General features: G+C 46.6%; 1 protein-coding gene across 3 annotated transcripts in view; it reads left to right on the forward strand.

Annotated features, from left to right (window-relative positions):
- Positions 1 to 21,383, forward strand: part of Qsox1 (quiescin sulfhydryl oxidase 1) — a 35,651-nt gene that overhangs the window by 1,992 nt on the left and 12,276 nt on the right. For all 3 annotated transcript variants that reach the window (XM_040738215.1, XM_040738216.1, XM_040738217.1), the window contains 5 exons: positions 5,375 to 5,475; positions 13,087 to 13,132; positions 13,828 to 13,930; positions 16,225 to 16,315; positions 20,396 to 20,538. In XM_040738215.1, coding sequence (XP_040594149.1) covers positions 5,375 to 5,475; positions 13,087 to 13,132; positions 13,828 to 13,930; positions 16,225 to 16,315; positions 20,396 to 20,538 — 484 coding nt within the window. The remainder of the gene's footprint in view (positions 1 to 5,374; positions 5,476 to 13,086; positions 13,133 to 13,827; positions 13,931 to 16,224; positions 16,316 to 20,395; positions 20,539 to 21,383) is intronic.

Consider the following 21,383-nt stretch of genomic DNA (forward strand, 5'->3'; position numbering starts at 1 on the left):
CTGACTCACATGTTTGGCCTCTTGTAACCCAGAGTTTTCCTATGAGTTGCACATACAGGTACTGACGTAGCCTGTCTCTATATGAGGGTTACCATTTCCAAAAAGGAACTTGCATGGAGGGGCAGTCCTTCCCTGAAAAGAAAACAAAAGCAACTCTTAACCCTCTGGAAGGAGAAATGGAGACATCAAAGCCTATGGAGAAAATCTGGGGGAAATGGGAGGTGGGAGGTCTCAATAGAACTGGGGGTCTCTTTTTGGCCATGGGGTTGGGGAGTGAGTCATTCCTGTAGCGAGATTGTATATGTGAAGGAAGATTCTGGAGTTGGCCTGATAGTGGGAAGTGCCTACCACTGGAACCTACAGGGCAGTTCCCTGCTGAGAAGCTAGCACTGTCTCACTTCTGTGTTCTGAGATTCCTTGAGGAAGTGTGGTTGTGGGCTGGCAGATGGTTGTGCTCAAACCACTGAGTCATGACACAGTAGTAAATGCCCAGTGTCTTGAACAGGAGCAGAGAGAGTGCGTGGAAGATCTTGGGAGTTGAGGAGACATGTTGTAAACCTGGCCAGCTGGCTTTAGGGATTTAATGTGACCGGATAGGGCTCATTTCTTTGTGAGTTGGATGGTACAGTCTCTTGGAAGTCACTGCCCTGGGGCAGAACACTTGTTCCTGGAGGGCTCGTTCACCCCTTTCTATTCCAGAGCAGATCCTGTTGTCTCACCATATGTTTGAGAAAATGATTAGGCCCAATTGGGACCTTCATTACTATTCACTGGCTAATCATTCAGCAAATATTTGTTGAGTGACAAAGCATTGATTACATAGCAGCTGGGGCAGTGCTATACATAGCAAGAAAATGGGCAACCGTATGAAGCTATGTTTGAAAAAGACAGGAGTGATTCATCTGTTTCTTATTTGGGAATTCAGGTAAGGGGACAGTCACAGAAGGATAATCTTGTTAATGCAGTGTTACTTCTCTTATGCCAGCTCTTTGCTAAGTACTTTGAATCTTCACCTGGGAAAATTGGAGGGAAACACCTCGTCTCCGCACCCTCCATTTATTTGGCTCTTGATTATGAAGGTTCAGGTTCAAGACAGGGTAGCCCATTGTCTTGGGCCTTTGGCAAGGGGAGTAAATCATGGCACAGGTGCATGTCCAAGTGAGTGTTCACAGTTTGAGCCAAGAAACAGAGCAAAAAATGCCCTTTCAAAAAAATCAACAGGCAAGCTTGATTATAAAAATGCTGGTAGAAGGTTCATTTATTTCCTTAAAGGTTTTTTTGTTTTTATTTTGTGTGCATTTTGCCTGCATGTGGGACTGTGAGGCCAAAAGGGACATTGGGTCCTCTGGGACATAGTTTCAGATGATTGTGAGTTGCCATTGTCAGTGCTAGAAAGCAAACCCCGGTCCTCTGCAAGAACAGCAAGGGCTCTTAACCTCTGAGTCATCTCTCCAGCCCCTGTAGGGGTCTTGCCTTGGCAGTGTCTGCTGTCACAGCATGGGAAGGAGGAGAGGTGGCTGGAAAAAGTAGGGACAGGAAAGTAGCACATATGGAACCGAGGTTTGTAAGGCACACAGAGCTGGATTTCAGTGAGCATTGTTGGCTTTGCCTTTCTTTCCTTTTGAGAAGAGAGCATGGATAACATCTTGCATTTGTGTCCCTGTGATGCCTGCCACAGAGTGTGGTATAGGGTGGGAGCACACTCATGACAGGCAATGGCTAAAGCCTAGCAGAATTCCCAATGATGGTATGAACAACCATAAAATTATTTCCTTGCTACTTCATAAGTGTATTTTTGCTAGTTATGAATCATAATGTAAATATCTAATATGCAGGATATTTGATGGGGGTCGTGACCCACAGGTTGAGAAACACTGCCTTAGAGAGACTTCATTATAATGTTGGCTAAAGCTGGCCTTTTGTGGATGTGGTTGTTATCTATCTCTCCTGCTCTCTTGGGAGGTCAGATAACTTGGTTTCAATTTAGTGGCTTAGAACTTCTTCATGAATTGACTCTATCTCTTTTGGTCTGTTGCCCCTGGTGCATCAGCTCAGTCCAAACCAGTGGGCTCCTGGAAATGATATTTAATGCACTAGAATCATAAGCAGCCATGTCTGCAGTGTCTGGTGTATAGTGCAAACCATAGCTTATGTGTCATTGTGACGCTTTAGGGTACTAACATCGAGGCACCTGAAAAAGTCCTTGGTCAGAACTTAACCAGCGTCTAACTGGCCCCAGCTCCCACCTCTACCAGCCCTTGAGATTGAAGCAGGTCAGATGAGGCACCAGTTTCATTTCATAGAGCACACATAATCAAATTTTAAAGAGAGCAAGGCAAGCACACAGCTTTAATCCCAGCATGTGGGAGGCAGGGACACACAGATCCCTGAGTTAGAAGCCAGCCAAGGCTTTATAGTGAGACCCTGTCTCCAAAGGGGAGGGGGGTGCAAAAGCATTATCTTCCCTCTTGTTCTCACCACTGACTTCATCCTTATCCTTCCTGCATCCCTGTTGGAAAACCAATATAGAATCTGTCTGGTCTGAATCCTTCTGGAATTGGCTCCAAGGCTCAAATCCTGGGTTCAGATCTTAGATTTCCCATTAATTAGCTTACCATGTCTTGGGCATGGTTATCAGATCTGTTTTATAGTTAAGGAAAGCAGATATGGAGATAAATGCCTTAGTACTTCCTCATCAGCTTGTTGAGAGCACTGAACTAGATAAATTGAGCACACAATAAACTCACCACATGTGCCAATAGCACAATCCTCTAAGTAAGCCTGAAGCCCAGGTTGCTAAAGCCCAGTATGGAGAATGATTAACTAGATGACACAACTATTTCTGCCATTTTCTCTTAAGAGGCGGCTATAATTGGCGCAAGATCATACGTATAAAGGTATTGCCCTGATTCTGGTACAGTGGGGAGAGGAACAAGTGAGTTTGTCAAGTCTCATAGGCCCCCCAATGTGGGAAACTTCTGAGTTCATATCTTCATTTGCAGATGAGGGGGTGTGATGGCCACATCAAATGGTGGCAGAGGGGTGTGATGACACAGAATGTCCCGTCCTTTCCTCTTCCTATGTGGTACGCACCGATATTTCTTAAGGATAGCTGCCCTTTCCCGTAAGTCATTCCAGAACAAAGTTCTGCCCTAGAGGCAGAACAAACGGAACTAGACTCAGAGTGTGCCAAAGGGCCCTAGAAGATGAATTGTATATCTCACTGACCCCTGGTCTCCCTTTGGCAGGGCACAGAGAGGACTTAATACACTCTGGTCTGCAATCCAGTGTGAAACCCAGAACTTGGGTGAGAGGCGATCAACAAGCTCTTCTTTGACCTTGCTGTTTCTTTAAAGAAGTGGTTCTCAACCTGTTGGTCCCAACCCATTTGGGATTGAATGACCCTTTCACAGGGGTCACCTAAGACCATCAGAAAACACAGATATTTGCATTATGATTCATAACAGTAGCAAATTTACAGTGATAACATAGCAATGAAATAACTTCATGGCTGGGGGGGGTCACCACAACATGAGGAACTCTATTAAAGGGTCACAGCATTAGGAAGGTTGAGAACCACTGCTTTAAAGGATGAATGAATAATGAATGAATCCAGGCATTATCACAGGAGACTGCTTTAACTTCACCTACTACTTAGACTGTAGAAAAAACTGAGGCTGGAAACAAAGAGAAAGTAGCCAAGCATTAGAGTGACCACAAACTGAGAGCTGGCCCATGGTCTGGGCTGAGTGCCTACTGTGTGCTGGGGTAAGGGTTGCTGGACAGCAGGGAGTCCAAAAAGATAGAGATGAACACACCAATTGTTATGTGGGTCCAAGCTTTGGACACAAGGCAGCTCTTCCTGGGAGAAAGTAGTATTCCAGCTGAGTTGGATCTGACAGGGGCGTCTGTAGAGAGGCCCTTACTTTTGGGGAGTGCCTGGAGATACACAACAACCATGCTGTCAGGGAAGAAGGAAACCTTTGGCTTTGCTCTGTAGAAATGCTAAGAGGGGACTAGCTATGTGGACAGAGACCACATCTTCTAAAAACGCTCAGAACTACCAAGGAGTCTTGAGTAGAGGGCAGCACAGTTAGAACCACAGAGAGGAAAGACAAGCAGTAGCTAAGGAGGCTAGTGGAGGAGACGCACATTTAGAAGTAGGATGTATGAGACTGTCCCCAGACACCTTCCATGGGAGATGCTGTACCAGCTCTTTGGGTGTGGAGGGTAGCTTAGAAGGGAAGTAAGTAAAGAAACCAGATCAGATATCCAAGCCACTTAGAGCAGGATAAGGGAGTGATGGTTTGAGTAAGGGAAGACACTCAGGAGGGAGGATAGACAGGGTTTGGAGTCAGATGAGTAAATCGCTGTGGACAGGCTACTGACTCTTTATACCAAGGGGAGCCAGTAGTAGGGGTGAGGCTAGAAATTTCATGCCCTGACCCCCAAAGCGTCAATGCCTCAAAGTGTGGAGGTCTGTGCTATAGAATCCAACACTGGCCACTGCATTCTCAAGGTTTAGATGGCCTCGTGTGTATATTTCCTGCTCTGTGCTAGAATAGAACTGGCACCCCTGACCCGAGTCAGAGCTCGGAAAGCTGCTTAGTATGAATTGATCTTCTGTGAGTTTCTGGTCTGTGCCACTATTTAGTCTGTCAGTTACTTTCTCAGGGAGAAGCCTCTGTCCTGGGGCTTTGTAAATGGAATTCATAATTGCCCTAGATAATAAAAACCTGGAGTCAGATATAGAGGAAAATGCTGAGAGATCAGAGAGAAGGAGCAAGTCACCGCCACACCTTACCTCCTTAGTGTCTCAGCAGGCAAGAGAATGAGTTCCTGTTTCTCCCTGCTTATATCCGGTTTCTGCACAGCTAGCTCACTTCCGTACAGACCTCTAGAACTCTATGGTTAGCTAGTGGCCAGCTCTGTTCTCTGACCCTCAGACAGGCTTTATTTGTATGAGCACGATATCACCACAGGGCTTGAAGAGGAAACACAACCAGTCTTCCTGAAGGTTGGTTACCCTACGGCTTCCGTCCTGAGGGTCCTGGATTTCCTGCTTTCTTTCTCCCCTGGGGTTGTTCCTCTGTTTTGGCTCAATACCACACTGGGAATACAAGGTCCCAAGGCATGTTCTCCCTTTGGTGCCAGTCTCCTTCTTAGGTAGCTCTTCAGGGACAAAGGCTGTACCAGGGCCTTTTCTGGGGGCTGCACATATTTGTCTTTCACAGGGAACTGTCTCAGAGGTCATGTTTTGAAAAAAGTACGTCCCTCCTTAGAGGAATTTAGGGGATGAATGGCTGTGGGGTTTTGGATGGAAGAGTAGCAGAGTCTAACTTCTCTGGCTTACTGGAATGATCTGTCCTTTCAGACTGGAGACCAGCAATAAATCTTGCTGTCCTGGACTGTGCTGATGAGGTCAATACTGCTGTCTGCAGAGACTTCAATATCGATGGCTTCCCAACTGTGAGGGTATGTATGCGACAAAGGGAAAGGGAGAGCTAGGGATGGCTCTGGCTGAGCACATAGCTACCTGCTCCACATTTCCTCCCTGGGCTGCTGAGCTCGGAGGAGCCTTCTGATGCCTTTGGGCCTGAGTCTTGAAAGTCCTAGGTTCTGGAGCACTGCCCACCATCTGATGGAGCACTGCCCACCACCCGATGGAGCACTGCCCACCACCCGATGGAGCACTGCCCACCACCCGATGGAGCACTATCCACATCTGATAGAACGTTGTGTGGTAAAGTAGTTGTCACACAGGCTAGTGAGTGGTGCTTCTTCTCAAAGGCCTTTTCAATTCTGACTTGTGACCTCCTACTTTTGGAGGTCTGGGCATACTCTAAACCCATCTGTGGGTATATCATCCTCTGGGACCTATTGTTCTTCATTGTCATCAAGGAAGAGCTCTGCCGCACAAGCACACCAACGTGACTTAAGGGATTGCCTCACCCCCATAGCTGACATGTGCAGTGCTTCACATGGCAAAGCTTCCAGGGAAGGCATGAGGGTTCTCACACTCCAGCTCTGGCAGACAGACATGGGCTTTCTGACGAGCCTCTGTCAGTGATCACAGGGCACCAACTATTTTTAAAACATAGTTTTTAATGGTCGAACAGTGGTGTCATTCACCTTTAATCCCAGCACTCCAGAGGCAGAGGCAGGTGGATCTCTGAGTTTGAAGCCAGCCTGGTCTACAGAGTGAGTCCCAGGACATTCAGGACTACACAGAGAAACCCTGTCTTGAAAAACAAAAAACAAAAAAAATAGTTTTTAATTTTATGTGCATTGGTCAAACACCATGTCTATCTGTCTGAGGGTGTTGAATTCCCTGGGACTGGAGTTACAGACAGTTGTAAACTGCTGGGTGCTGGGAATTGAACACAAAAAAGGGCCCTCCCAGGGCTCAACTCTGCTCACCAGAATGGCATCTAGATAAGCATTTTCTCTACAGCCATTAAGAACAATCAGGAGGTGTCTTTGAAGGCTGAAATGCCAAGTCTTATCCCTGGAACAAGATATCTCTGAGCTCAGGCACCTCGAGTTCCAGTCAGATCCACGAGCCTGATCACTCAGCAGTTTCATCTGCAGGAGTGTCATTGCTGACCCCCACTGGACTCAGCCCCCACCCAGAGTCACTTCCTAAATGATCACCACTAAATGCTCTCAGACCAGGTTGCTTTGAGGAACAGTGTGGCAAGCAGTGGCTACTGCCACATCATCCTGGAGGCTCTTAGCACTCACCTCTTTAAATAGAAAGTCTCCGTGGCAGGACACTGTTTGTCCTCATCTCCAAGATATGTAACAAGGTATTTCAGTGGGGATGCTCTTTGCAGATCCAGAGGGAGCAATACTAAGTGAGAAGCTGTGGGAACCCAGTGTAGCAGCTGAAGCCATCATCCATAGGCTCAGAGTTTTCTCTCAGTGAGCCATGAACACTGGGGCTAAGCCACTATCTAGCCCACAGGGAGACCATTTAGGATGTCAGTTGGGGTTCTGTTACAAAAAAAATATTGTTAAACTTTTACTTTAGTAATAGTTAACACAAACCAAATTTAGGATCACAACATAAAACACACCAGTCTTATTGTAGGTCACAGTCCAAAGTCATTTAAAAGACACTTAGAGTCTTGGAGCAGGGGCAGCGTGAACCCTCTGGCCATCTTCTAGAGTGCCCTGACACCTGGAGCTTTCTGTTCAGACAGGGAGAGGCCAGACACTGGGTGTGAGGAGGAGGCCCAGGCAGGTGCAGGGTCAGAGACTTCTCAGCACCTACCCAAGTCACGCAGTACACGCAGCCTGGATGCCTCAACTGATTAATCACCTTACCTGCCCAGCTGACTGTGGGAGAGCCTGGGAGGGACCTTACCTGGTCATACTGGCTTTCCCTTATTTGAGACTGGTAGCACCTGGCTGGGCCAGTTCAGTAGACAACTGTCCGTTTCCTAAGCTCTCGTCTGGCCTCCCTGGGCATGGCGTTCCTTCCCTGAGGAACCTGCTGCTTAGTTTCATGTGAGGAGAAGCACTCAGTGTCCTGATCTTAGCCCTCTAGAAGATGGCCAGGTGCTTCACGCTGTTGCTAGATCTCTGTTCCAAGACTCTAAGTGCCTTTTAAATGACTTCAGACTGTGACCTGCAATAAGAAATGTATATTTGACACTGTGATCCTAAATTTGATTTGTGTTAACTATTGCTAAAGCGAAAGTTTAATGACATTTTTTGTTACACGTAAAAAAAAATACTGTCACTTACTAAATTGACATTTGCTTTTCATCTTACTACTAGACTGATTCTCGCATGTTTCAAAACAGTACTCACACGTGTTTCAGATCTCCAGTCTTCCTATGAAATCCTAAAATGCCAGGCTCCTTAAGAAGCAGAACAGGAAAAAGCCTGCCAGTTTGCCCTGTTGCCCTAACTGCTGCCCTCTAGGGGCCAGAGCCTGTCATTGCTCACTACCTATAGAAGCTATGTGAGCCCTAAGTGAGGACCCATGGTGTGATGGAGACATACCCACACAAGCCTGGCCACTATAGTGAGTGACATGTGTCACTGTCCTTTTTCGCTTCCCCTAGCCCCTAGTCACCATGAGCACATGTTGAATTCCCACTAGCCAAGCCCGTTTAGAAAATACCTGGCCCTAAAGGCCAGGATCTTGCTCTGCCAGGGCCCCATGAGGCCGGAGTAGAATGCCACTGGAAGAAAAAGATGCAGGCAGCTGAGTTTGCAGTAGATTTTGGCTGAAGAAGCCCTAGGCCAGAGCAGTGCCCCATTAGGTGGTGAAGACCTATTTAGTGATCTCTGAGAAGCTCACCAACACCCACTGTTCACTGTGTCACTTAAGGCCCCAATCACAGTCTCAGTTTTCCTGCCTACAAAATTGGGATGACACCATCTATTAATAAGATTCCCAAGTGCGAATAGAGGCCTTACCTGTGGAATCGCCTGGGCACTGGCATTTGGGGGGATTGGTAAATGTTAGTTTTCTTCTTGTTTCTTGTCCCCTGAGTCTAATGGTAGTTTCTGTGTGCATCCTCAGCAGAGGAGCTTGGGCAGGGAAGGTGAGAGCTGGGGTCATTGTGAGGAGAATTGTGTGGCTTGTTACATAGAGGATCATGCTCAGGGGTGAGCCAGGGCAAGGACAGTAGGAGCCCAAGAATGCCAGGTCCTTGAAGGCCAGGCAGAGTATGGAGCAATTCATAGCACAGAGTCCAGGCTGTTACTCTATAGAGCTCTTACTAGAACCCTGTAGCCAGAGGGCAGGTTTTCAGGGTGACAGAGAATTTAGGTGTCTTCTTCCTCTCTGAGAAAAGGACATGGGTTCTCATCTCCTGTCTTCCAGCCATTTGCTACACTGACTTTTCACAGCACAGAGACTAGGTAATTAAGGCTGTTGGTCTTCCTGAATTCAGTGTGAAATGCTTGGAGACTTGATTATGTTTCTGTAAACTGGTTCTGTACGCTTGGCTCCAGCACTACCACTCATTCCTGGAACTTGTGCTTTCTGCTTAGGTTCCCGGTGTCTTTTCCCGTGCTAACAGTTGTCCTGCTGTTGTGGGAAGGCCACAGCCTCACAGGGGCAGCAAGTCCACGAAGGCAGAAGTGCCTTCCTCTGTCCTATTTTATGCCGAGGGGTGAAAAGAAGAGGCAGGGCTGGAGAGATGTCTTGTTGCTCTTGCAGAGGACCTGGGTTCAGTTCTCAGCACCCTCATGGTGACTTAAAACCACCCTTAACCCCAGGGTATCCAATGTCCTCTTCTACCTAATGCAAGTACCAGACACATACATGATATACATACATACATGCAGGTAAAACCCATGTACACATAAAACAAATCAAGAGAAAGAGACTGTAAACAAAGGAACTGTTGCCTGCTGTCAGAGAAAAGATGCACTCTTGGAGGCTCCATTGCCTTTTGTCAGGGTAACATAACCTCAGGTAGGTGCACACCTCCAGTGGTTGACTTAACAAGGGTGTACTTTCCTGAGGACAAAAATGTGCCCTGACTAGATTTCCACTTGAGCCTTGGAGGTGATGAAAGGGGTATGGCTGCTGAATTGGGCAGCTAAGTATGCCAGACACCATACCAGGGACAGTGTGGTTTGCAGTGATGTATAAGCTGTTAGCAGGTAGGTGGGTGCCTGAGTCACTGTTCTATTGCTCTGAAGAAACACCATGGTCAAGCAACTGGGACTTGCTTACAGTTTCAGAGGGTGAATTCATCATCATGGTGGGGAGCATGGTGGCCAGTAGGCAGGCATAGTACTAGAAAAGTAGTTGAGAGCCGAATCTTGCTTTGCAGCAAGTGGGGGGTGAACAGACAGATATTGGGCCTGACATGGGCTTTTGAGACCTCAAAACCCACCCTTACCTCCCACCCCTACCCTCCACCCCCTACCCCTGTGACAACAAGGCCACGCCTAGTCCAATAAGGCCATGCCTTCTAACCCTTCTCCAATAATGCCAGTCGCTGTTGACTAAGCATTCAAGCATATGGACCTATGGGTGGCGGTGTTAGTCAAACCACCACAGTGGAGGTCACAGGAACTTTCAGGAGTCCTAGGGAGTGAACTCAGGCAGCTGAAGTTGGCTGTGAGCTCCTTTGCCTGTTGAGCTACCTCGCTGGCTGGGATTAACATTTCTGACTCATGAAGAGAGAAAGCAAATGGCTACTAATGTAAGAGATCAGGAACTAGGTTTTCACTTACTGGCCCTGGTCTAGACAAGGTGAGAGGTATTATTGACAGGTGACAAGGCTGTTGAAGAGGTGTCCCCAAGGCATAGCCACAGAACTTGCCGGGTGACTGGATGGGGGTTATAGGGTAGGGCCATGCTAGTTTGGGAAACAGGGAGAAGGGCTGATTGCTGGGTGAGGTAAAACACAGGTGCAGAAGTAGGTTGAAGGAGGGACAGCTCAGCATTGGTGCGTGGGCTGGGGTGCCTTGACACCCCTGTGGAGTTTACCAGGGGAAACCAGAAGTCTAGGGCAGGTAAGGACTCAGAAATCCATTGAACAAAGCAAATGGCTTGGTAACAGAAAAACAGTAGTTTTGTTCTTGATTCACTTATTCAGTCATTCATTTGAAAGTATAAACGGAGCCCCTTCCTTCGAGGGCACTTCAAACAAAGAATGACTTGGTTTGATGTGTGCCAGCAGGAGAGAGACTAAGAGCAGCAGATGGTACAGTGGCACAGGAGAGCAGCCAAGGGTGAAGTCAGGACAAGGGTCAACAACCGAGAAGGACTGGTCACTGGCCAGTAATCCAGGGAGGGTGGCAACATGAGAAAGGAGAGAAGAAAGAGATAGTTTCAAAACTGTGCGTGGAAAACAAAACAAAAGCTGTCTAGGGAGGTGGGAAGCCGCAGACAGCTACTGCCCAGAGCACAAACGGCACCTGGGAGATGCTTGGCTAGAGAGAGTCACCACGTGGCTTTCCCTGAATTGTTTTAGTGGCTCCGAGTAGTGGGGAGAGACATTGGGAGCAGAAGAGGCATTCGGCAGTGCAGGAGCAAGAAGCCTTTCCATAGTCCCGCCTTTCTTCCCTTCTGTCTTCCTACAGTTTACATGAGGACTCTTAGGATCTCTCCATAGCCCAGAAAAATTGCTGGTAGAGAAAGGGTATAATGAGAAAGACATTAATTGGTAGGAAAAAGTTTCCAAAGATCATAAGGTGTGGGAGCCACGTTCTCCAAGGGTGATCTGTTCTAGAAGGTAGATAGGAAGTGTCTGAATACTGAGAAGGCAGCGTAGTGGCACAGAAAGTCCTTTGTCATGCACTCTGTGGCAGGGGCCTCCTGAGAGTTCCTATGATAGATTAGAGCCTTGACATTTAGGGTGAAGGAGATGCCTTTTGTTTTTTTGGGGGGGGTTCGTGCCAGCTCCATTAAGACAAGTGCTTGCTCAGACTTAGGTGGCCTGATAACTGATGAAAGAAGGGGTACCATGTTGTTCTGCAGAGCTGAATGTAACTGTTATAGCTATGAGCAAGCCACACCATTGGAGGCTGGTCCATGACTTGAGAGGCCTAGAAGTAAGTCTGTCTTATCTGTACAAAAGCGAGAGCACAGCTGCAGTACCACACTGAGCTAACTACCCTGCACTGTCACATTAGTTTTGTTTCTGAGAAGCAGTTTATCCATAAAGGCTCCAATGTGTGTTACAAGCTTAATTTCATGTCACAAAAATTCAGGAAATTTGTGAGCATTTTACAAGTAATAGAATAATAATTTTACTAGGTCAAGATTTGTTCAGTAACTGCCAAGAACATGGGCACATGTATGATATACGTAAATGGGGTTTTCCCTTATGAATAAAGTATTACATTCATATTTTGAAAAGAGAATGGGGTAGAGAGCAGGAGGAAGGACAATGAGGTCACAAGTAGGGGATGGCTGGTTTCTGCAGTCTGTTACTCACGTGAATTTTCCCTCCCTGCCTACATATGAATGGAACAGACTAGTCCTAGCTGCTCAATGTGTCCTGGTGCTAAAAGGGTGTGTGTATAGAAGGAAATGATGATGATGAAGTTGACATTTATTGAGTCAATTATTAAATGTACAGGTTACTGTGCCTTAATTACTTTAGTTTTATGTTATTGACTCTTATAACAATTCTAGGCTGGTGGTGTCATTCTCATTTTAAAGATCAGAATACTAAGGTTTAGTGAAGCCAAAGGGTTTCCCAGGGTCACACAGCAAGAACATCTCAAAGCCAAGTCTTGACCCCAGCTCTGCCAGACCCTATGGCTGCACTTAACCGCCTGCTTGGGATAAGGCTGGGGCCATGCTGTCGGAATAGAGGACTAAACCAGAAAAAAATGACCCTGCAGTTTAAGGCCCTCATGAAGAAGCCTTCAGGGTCTTCTGCAGATAGCTGAGTATCTTCTAGGACAACCACCGTTTCTCTCTAGAGATAGGAGGACATGGCAGGGGACCTGCAGCCCCTTGGGCAGAAGCCCAGGTTATAAGCTGCCTAGCTTTCCCTCTGTCCCCTCACTCCAGTGACACACTGGGCCTGTGTGGGGAAAGAGAACAGCGTGATATTGAAGACTGTGTGTTATAGTCTTTTTTTTTCTGGGGCACAGATCCACCTCTCAGTAGGACCTATCCTGGATTCTTGACCCTTGGCTGAGTGCTACAATGAGTTGGGTGTTCTCACTGAGAAGACACTGGCCTCAAAGACCCATTTCCAGAAGGAGCAGGGATAGATGGGCACGTGGGACAGCTAACATATGCCAAGGAGTCACTTTCTTCTTCGGATGGTCTGCACCAAGACAGCCAGTGTCCTTTCCCTGTTCCCTGAATAGCTTCCAGGAATGAGGTGCAGGTGCCAGGGCTTTGTGAAGCTGGTCTCCTGGAAAGTTCTGAGCTGCTGCCTCCAGGTTCTAAGAGTGCTTTGGTGGAAGGACTGAATGTGGGGACACTAGAGAGGGGTTCCAGAACAAAACCTCCGTGATCTCATTTATAGGTGAAGTGAGGCTCCAAAAAATGAGTAGTCTATCCAAAAGCCACCCCAGTTAGAGGGCAGCTATATTTTAAGTGCAGGCCTACCTGACATGACTGCTGACTCTTGTGTTTGTTTTCAGTTTTTTAAGGCATACTCCAAGCATAGTTTTGGAACAACATTGCCAGGTGGGTACTCTGACTCTGGCTGTGTGTTGACATTGCCAGTGTCTTCTCTTCAGCACTTCTGCTTTTTACCTGGGTTCCTACGGGGTCAAGAAAACCCCCATTCACATGGGTGAAGCGGTCCCCGAGCAGTCTTTTTCCCACATATGTCTCCTTAGTCAGTCTGGGAGATGCTGCAGGAAAGCCCATTTGAGCAGCCCTTCATGCATGGTCTATTCAAAGTCCTGGGTTTGTGGGTGGGGAACCATCTTCCCAGCATATCTCTAACCCTGAAGCCAGTTCTGAGGGACACCTTTCTACCCTCTGGATCCTTGACCCTTGGCTGACTGCCATGACAGCTTAGGAGTCCCACTGAGGAGACACCGGCCTCAGAGACCCATTTCCAGGGAAAAGAGCAAGGACAGATGGGCATGTAGGAAAGCTGACATATGCCAAGGAGTCACTTTCCTCTTCAGTGGTCTGCATGAAGACCAATGGTGACATCACTGTTCACTAAATAGCTTCCATTAATGAGGTGCAGGGATGGGGCTTCTTGCTTTGCTTTAAGCCACAAGAGCCGTCACTCCACCCCCTCCTTACAGGAGGGCTGGCATGTGTTTTTTCTTGAAATTGGTTTGGGGACCCTTGTTTGTAAGTGAAACTGACAAGGGTACAAGGGATTGTTCTTTCCTGATTCCCTCTTCTGTTTTCATTTTTAGTGGCTGGTGCTAACTTGCAGACGCTACGTAGGAGGCTCATTGATGCTCTGGAGTCCCACAATGACACATGGCCCTCAGCCTGTCCATCGTTGAAGCCTGCCAAGTATTTTGGGTTGGGGCAAGCTTGGTGTAGCATAGGTCAGGGGCCCAATCATGGAGAAGGTGTTGGGAACCATGGGTCAGAGGACCCATCTTGATTCTTCCTGTGCCCTTTACCTATGGAGTAGATACTTGAGAGTAGCTGGTAATGACTTCTTTTTGCTTTAGGTGTTGAGGAACCCTGTCTCTTAGGGGCTGGCTGAGGGTCAAAGGCCTGACCTATTGGGTGGAAAAAAAAGTGTGTGAGGGGAGTTCTTCAGGTCATACTTGGTTGCTGCTTCTCCTGTCTGGTCCTCAGGAGTGTTTGTGGATGTCGGATGTTTTCCCTGCCTAGTCCAGGGGAGGCCACTGGAAAATGAGAGGACAGAGGAGATAAGGCACCAACCAGAAGGAAAGTCTAGGATGTTCAGAAGAATAAGGCCCTGTTTGTAAACTGAAAATGGTCAACTGGTGTTGAATTCAATTAATGATGATTCCATCATCTTTCCTAATTCCTCATCTTTCTAGAGGGCCTCACAAAGACCCTGGGCCAAGCATATATACCTAATGTAGGTTGGGGTTCCATAACCAGACTCCATCTTTGGTAATTGTTGGTCCCTTCCCATGCTGTTACAAATACCTGAGAAACAATTTAAGAGAAAAAAGTATTTGTTTTGACTAATTATTTCAGACATTTTGGTTCACATGTGGCAGGACCTATTTTTGGGGGTCTGAGATGATACAGAGTATCATGGTGGTTAGAGCATTGGGCAGAAGCTGCTCATCTCATGGCAGCCAAGAAGCAGCAAGAGAAAAAGAAAGACAAAGAGGAGTTGAGGACAGTATATCCCCCAGGGACAGGTGCACAATCATGTACTTATCCCTCTGAAAGTTTCCATCCCCTCCTGATTCTACCATCAAATTCTGAATCCATATGCTGGTGATTACATCCGAACCCTCATGAACCAATCATCTCTCAGTGATTGGACTCACCAGCAGGGGACTAAGCCTTCAATGCATGAGCCTTTTGTGGGGACATCTCATATCCAAGCCATAATATCATCCCTTTAGAAAATGTACATTAGACTATACCCCAATTATTTTTTTCCTTCCATTTCCTTGTAGCTATGTCACTGTCACATTCTCTTACACACACACACACACACACACACACACACACACACACACACATCTTTTATAATGTATTTTCTTCCCTGGGAACCATAAAAGCAACAAACTGGCCAGATCCATCAACCTGTCTCAAAGTGATCCTTTTGATGCCCTTAGGAAGAATATAGGCAGATACACGTGATGAAACTTGAACTGCCTCTTCCAGAAGGCTGAGGACTTGCTCCTCTGCCAGCTTAGGGTAGGTATGAGGATGTGGTCAGAGAGACTGGCCACCTAATGCCACCCAGAGGCTGATGTTATCTACAGAACTTCTTTTATCCACCAAAGGTTTACCCTAATCCCCACCTCTCTGGCACATCCATTCATATGCCACCAGATTGGACTCTAGCATTGACCTGATGTCACCCTTTCTGTTTGGAGGTATTTGCTACATGTCTTTGGGTTAAGTGCAGGGAAGTGAGACCACGTTAAGGATAAAGGAAGATGCATTCTCCTCTTGCCCACGTGCCTTGTCACCTGTCCTCTTCTTACACGTGCTGGGTGCTCTCTTTTTAACTGGAATGAGAGACATAGTTTTCTTTGAGTTTTTACAATTACCTGCAGCTTAGTCCTCTCATTGAGAGATAGACTTTACCTTCTTAATCATTCTTCCTAAGAAGACTGGGCCTCACTCTCCTCACCTGGAGCTGAAGAGGTTGGAGTCATTGACTTCCACATCCTCCTGACCCAGAACTCTCTTCATTGGTTCCCTTGTTCTGAGAGGAAAACACTGCTCTCCCCACTTGTCCTGACTTGTCTTGGACCAGGGCTTGTGTTTAATGGGTTCTAATTGCCAGTCTCTTAGGGAACCAGTAGAACCGTCTTCAGTAAGCCTGGGCCTTACCCAGAACATGGAGGTGGCTGGTCTGACAGCATCCCCAGCCTGCCTCCTGTTTACTCCTGACTTCTAAAAGGGACAGAACAAAAAATACAAAACAATAAATCCCAAGGTGGGTCCAATAAGAAGAGTTAGATAGCATGAGGGGCATCCTCTGAGATGTCAGGGTTTGGTGTCCTTCTGTTGGTGGGCTGGCAGAGGGAGGCACAGCATTATGGGGAAACGTGACCCATCGGAAGTGCTGTAACCCTGGGAGTCTTACCTCATTTCCATGGGCTATGGAGAGAATGAACCCATTTATCTCTTTGCAGGCTGAAGGAGATCAACAAATTCTTTGCAAAAAATAAAGCAGAGTTCCTGGCCCTGATCTTTGAAGACAAAGACTCCTACGTGGGTAGAGAGGTGAGCTTTCCTGAGTCTCAGAAGAGGCCATAGGGAGAGTGCTGCCCAGTTTAGACCAGTGTAGATTAGCTAGGCACTGCCTGACTCCTGGTGAGCATTTGGTACCTTTCTACTTTAAAAAGTTAGTGTCTGGCTGGGTGGTGGTGGCGCACACCTTTAATCCCAGTACTCAGGACGCAGAGGCAGGCAGGTCTCTGTGAGTCTGAGGACAGCCTGGTCTACAGAGCAAGTTCCAGGACAGACCCCAAAGCTACACAGAGAAACCCTGTCTCAAAAAAATGAAACAAACAACAACAAAAAAGTATCTGTTCTCTCCTCTCTCTATGAAACTAAAAGTAAACCTGCTGTTTATTGCATCTAGGGCTAGATACCAACACATTTCTGCTAATCCCTAAACTTGGGATAAATGGGATAAATGGGCAATGGGATAATGGGATAAAATGTCTAGGATCACACAGCTAGTAATGTGGAAGAGAGCAGTCTGACTCAAAACCTGTGTTGTTCCTTCACTGCCCTAATTGCATAAAATTGGTGTTAAGAAAAAGGGGGGGGTATGAGTGAATTAGACACATGAGAATTAACTTGATCCCTCATGAGGAAACCATATCCTTGACCAGCACTTCTCCCTCAGTTCAAGGAATGTCTTGGGTCAAGTTGCCCAGCTTCTCCTGAGCCTTATTTCCTAGCTGTTGAATAGAAGTCATGTTTGCTTATACTGTTCATATTGGAAAGCTCACTAAGGCAATGTAGGGAAGAGCTTAGATCAGTGGCCAGCGTGCAGCAGGTGCTTTATGAAGATCTACCTCTTTGCCTGCTGTAGAGAGCACTCACTGTGCTGCTGGTGCTCGGGCTTGCCACAGATAACTCGGCCATGCTTGTTACGTGTTCCAAGGTCATTCTGGGAGAAGAGACCTGAGGGGGTGAGCTTAGACACTACTGTGGGCCCAGGACAGTTTTCCTCATTGGTGATTTCTGGGACCTTTCAGCCCTTCAGAGTGCAGTTAGGAAGACTGCCAGCAGCCTTCTTAGAGTACCTGACCCTCTGGCTCCCTCTCTGTGTCTTGGTTAGGCCTGTCAAACACAGATGACTGACAAATGTTGATTAGAATCAATTCTCCCTTCACCTCACACAACATGATTCAGTTCTACACTGTGGTTCCTCAGCTACAAAATAGGACTCTGTTTCCTATTACTGTCTATTCTGTCTACAGAATAGCATTTGATTTGATTTGGTCTTGTTGAAATAGAGTTCCACATAATTCAGGCAGGCCTATGACTCACTAGGTAACTGAGACTGGCCTTGTCCTAGTCAGTGTTCTGTTACTGTGAAGAGACACCATGACCACTGCAACTCTATAGAAGAAAACATTTAATTGGGGCTGGCTTATAGTTCAGAGGTTCAGTCCATTGTTATTGTAGCAGGGACATGGCTGCATGCAGACAGACATTGTGGTAGAGACGTAACAAAGAATTCTATAGCCTGCTCCACATGTAGCAGGAAGAGAGAACACTGGGCATGACTTGGACTTTTGAAACCTCAAATCCCACCCCCAGTGAGTCCAATAAGAACACACCTACTACAAAAATATACCCCCTAATCCTTTGAAATAGTGCCACTCCTTAAGCATTTAAATATATGAACCTATGGGGGCCATTCTTATTCAGATCACCACATTCCACTCCACACCCTGGCCCCCATGGGCTTATAGCCATATCATAATGCAAAACTGCATTCAGTCCAACTTCAGAAGTCCTGGTCTCTAACAGTCTCAATACTGTTTAAATGGCCAGAGTTCAGTCTCTTCTGAGACTCATAGCACTCTCTTAACTGTAGCCTCCTGTAGAATCAAAATAAAAAATCAGGTTACATACTTCAAACTTACAATGGCACATACAATATATATTACTATTCCAAAAGAGAGGAAAAGGATCATAATGAGGAAATACAGGACCAAAGCAAGACTGAAAAACCATTAGGGCAAACTCCAAACTCTGCATCTCCACGTCTGATGTCAAAATGCTCTTCAGTCCGCCAACTTCTTTTACCTGTGGTTAACTGCAACACATTTCTCTCTCTTGGGCTGGTTCCACATCCTGCTAGCAGCTCTCCTTTGCAGGTATCCCATGACTTTTGGCATCTCCAACATCTTGGGGTCTCTTGAAAGCAATCTAGGCTTCAACTTCACAGCTTCATGAAATGGTCCCCCTGAGTCTCCATACAGGGACTCCTCTGCCACACCTGACCTCAGAGGCTTTCCTTAGCTGTGGAGGGAGATTCCATACAACCCATTTCTTATGTTCTTGACTGTAAAACCAGAACCATGGAGCTGAAGCTGTCAAGTTCTGCTGCTTGCTGGGCTGGAACTCAGCTGCCTCATTCAAATACATTTTCACCAGCTTTCTGTTTTCCATGGTTTTATTCACTGCGAAAGCTTTTATTTAGTTGGAACCTTTTCAAAAGTTGGAAACTTAGTTGGGTGGGGTCTTGCCTTGAGGCCACCACTCCCTTTATTCCATTTAGCATCAGGCTTTTCTTTAAACTTTTTTTCTCCTTGAGCACTGGACTTAGTTCCATTACATTTCCTGGTGCTACTTTTCTCTTGAAACTGTATGTTTTATATTTTTTCCCTTTCTCAGCTTGTTCCTTTTCATTATAGATCTGCTAAGAGTGACCCTTAATAGCCACCTGTCAGTGTCAATACTAGATTGTCTTGAAATCTCCTCTGCCAATGTCATTAATTCAAAACTCTTATTTGGCCTTAGCTAGAGTCTTTGCCAAGATATCACAAGAACAGTTTCTAGGACATTTACTAATATTCTTCTCCTCTGAAACCTCTTGTGTTGGGCGTCATAATTTCAGCACCACTGCCTTCCACATTCCCACTAGTATGGCCCATTAAGCCCTGCTTAAAGTATTCAGCTGCTTTGCTAATCCAAAGTCCCATTCTGCCAACAAGCAGCATGGTCAGGTCTGTCATAGCAGTACCGTGCTCCCTGGTACCAATTGGTGCCACCACAGGCCTTGCACTCATGACTCTCTGACCTCCACCTTCCAAGTTCTGTATTACAGGTGTGCACCACCATACCCAGCTGAAAACTTTTCCTGTGTAAGTGTAGTGTGTGTATGTGTGTGTGTGTGTGTTCACACAGGCATCTGCATGCCACGAAGCCCATGTGGAAGTCAGAAGACAACCTCAGACATCAATCCTTAACTTCTACTTTATTTGAGGCAGGGTCTCTTGTTCACTATTGTCTGTGCTGGCCTGTGTGCTTCTGGGGCTTTCCCTGTCTCCACCTCCCATTTCACCATAGGCATGCTGGGATTACAGATGCATGCTACCACCCCAGCTTTTACATGAGTTCTGGGCATCTGAAGTCAATCCTCACGTTTGTGTGAAAATACTTTATCTATGGATCCATGTACCCAGCCCAAATTATATATTTTTAATAAATAACATATATAGCTACCATGTACTGGCCACTATTACAAGCATTTTAATAAATTTTATCAGTGCAGTCTTCATAACAGCCCCCTAAGATTTGTTTGTTACTGTTGTCATCATTTTCATTTTGCAGGTAAGGAAGTTGAGTCAGGGGAAGGTTGGTCTTGTGACATCAGGACTCACCGGCTGCAGCTGTGGTGTGAAGGCCTGACGGGGGCTGCTGGCCCAGTGTTATTCTGGAGATTAAGTGTGGCATCCAAATACACAATGTAGTACATAACAGGAAATGCTATTTTCCATTATTTCTCTCTAAAAACAAAATGACCCTGTCTGATCAATATATTTTTCTGACTTAAGATATAGATATAAAGCTTAAACATATAAGAATAAAAAAAACATTTTACCATATTCATTTGGTACTACCATAGGACATCTGCACAGTTCCAAGGCCCTTATCTTGGATAGTATTTGGTAGTTCTTCCCTGAGGTTTGTATGAACTTTATCACAGTTGTCTGCTCTGCAAGGTTTCAAATCTAGATAGAATATAGCTGCTACCAAATACCTACCAAGCTGCAGGCTAGTACTCAGCTCTCTCTACCCACTGAGTAAGCCCACCACATCCTGCTGTCTCTGCAGGTAATTCTGGACCTGTCCCAGCGCCATGTCCCAGTGCGCAGGGTCTTGAATACAGAGAGCGATGTGGTTTACAAGTTTGATGTCACTGAATTTCCATCGTGCTACCTGCTGTTTCGGAATGGCTCTATCTCCCGAATACCTGTGTAAGTGTCATATCCCCTCTCCTTTTCCCCCTGTCTATTCATTCTTCCTGCCTAGAGCAGTCACTAGGAAGAACAGGCAAGTAGGAGCAGCAGTTGTTTGATCCTCGGCGTGAGACAAGACCTCCAACTTGCAGCTCAGGGTTTCTGCCTCAGCCCTGAATTCTTCTTACACATCTACACCACGCCCAGGCCATGTCACCCATCCTTTCTGTCCACAGAGGAGTTCACTGACAGGGTGCGGGCCTGGCAAGGACTCAGACACGTTGGGCCTTCTCTCCCTTTCCTTTTCTAATTGCAGAAAAGTTCATTAGGAGCCAGACAATAGCCTGTTCCAAAATGTCAGGAGAAAATAATCAAGCCAGCCTCAGCTGCTCTGCCAGACTCCTGCTGCTGAATGCCCTGTTAAATGGCACCAGATGGTGCCTTGGTGCCCTCTGTAGGCAGATGATTGATGTCAGCCTGGCCCTGCAGGCAGAAATTCGGGGAGCCAAGGAACTCAAGACTACCCTAGCCACCCAGAAATCTGCTTCTTGGGGTCATTAATACCACCCTACACTGAGGCTGAGCTAGGTAGCCTCTTGCCCTAGCCTAGATCACCAGTGCCCCTGAGGCAGAGTCAGGAAGTTCAGAAAGTGTGACGTTCACAAGGGAAATGTTAGGCTGGATTCTGGGAGGGCCCAGAAATTGCCAGTCCTAGAGGCCAGAAGAGCCATTGTTGCCTCACTTGGAGTTGGTGGAGGAGAAAATTGTTTGTGACGATGGCTGCTACTGAACCATCTGCTCATTGATAGACACTGAGCTGGGATGGCATAGCAGGGGAGCCGTGCTTCCTGATGCTGGCTCCC

Source organism: Mesocricetus auratus, unplaced genomic scaffold (genome assembly GCF_017639785.1).
Source record: "Mesocricetus auratus isolate SY011 unplaced genomic scaffold, BCM_Maur_2.0 Super-Scaffold_100676, whole genome shotgun sequence".
NCBI lineage: Eukaryota > Metazoa > Chordata > Mammalia > Rodentia > Cricetidae > Mesocricetus > Mesocricetus auratus.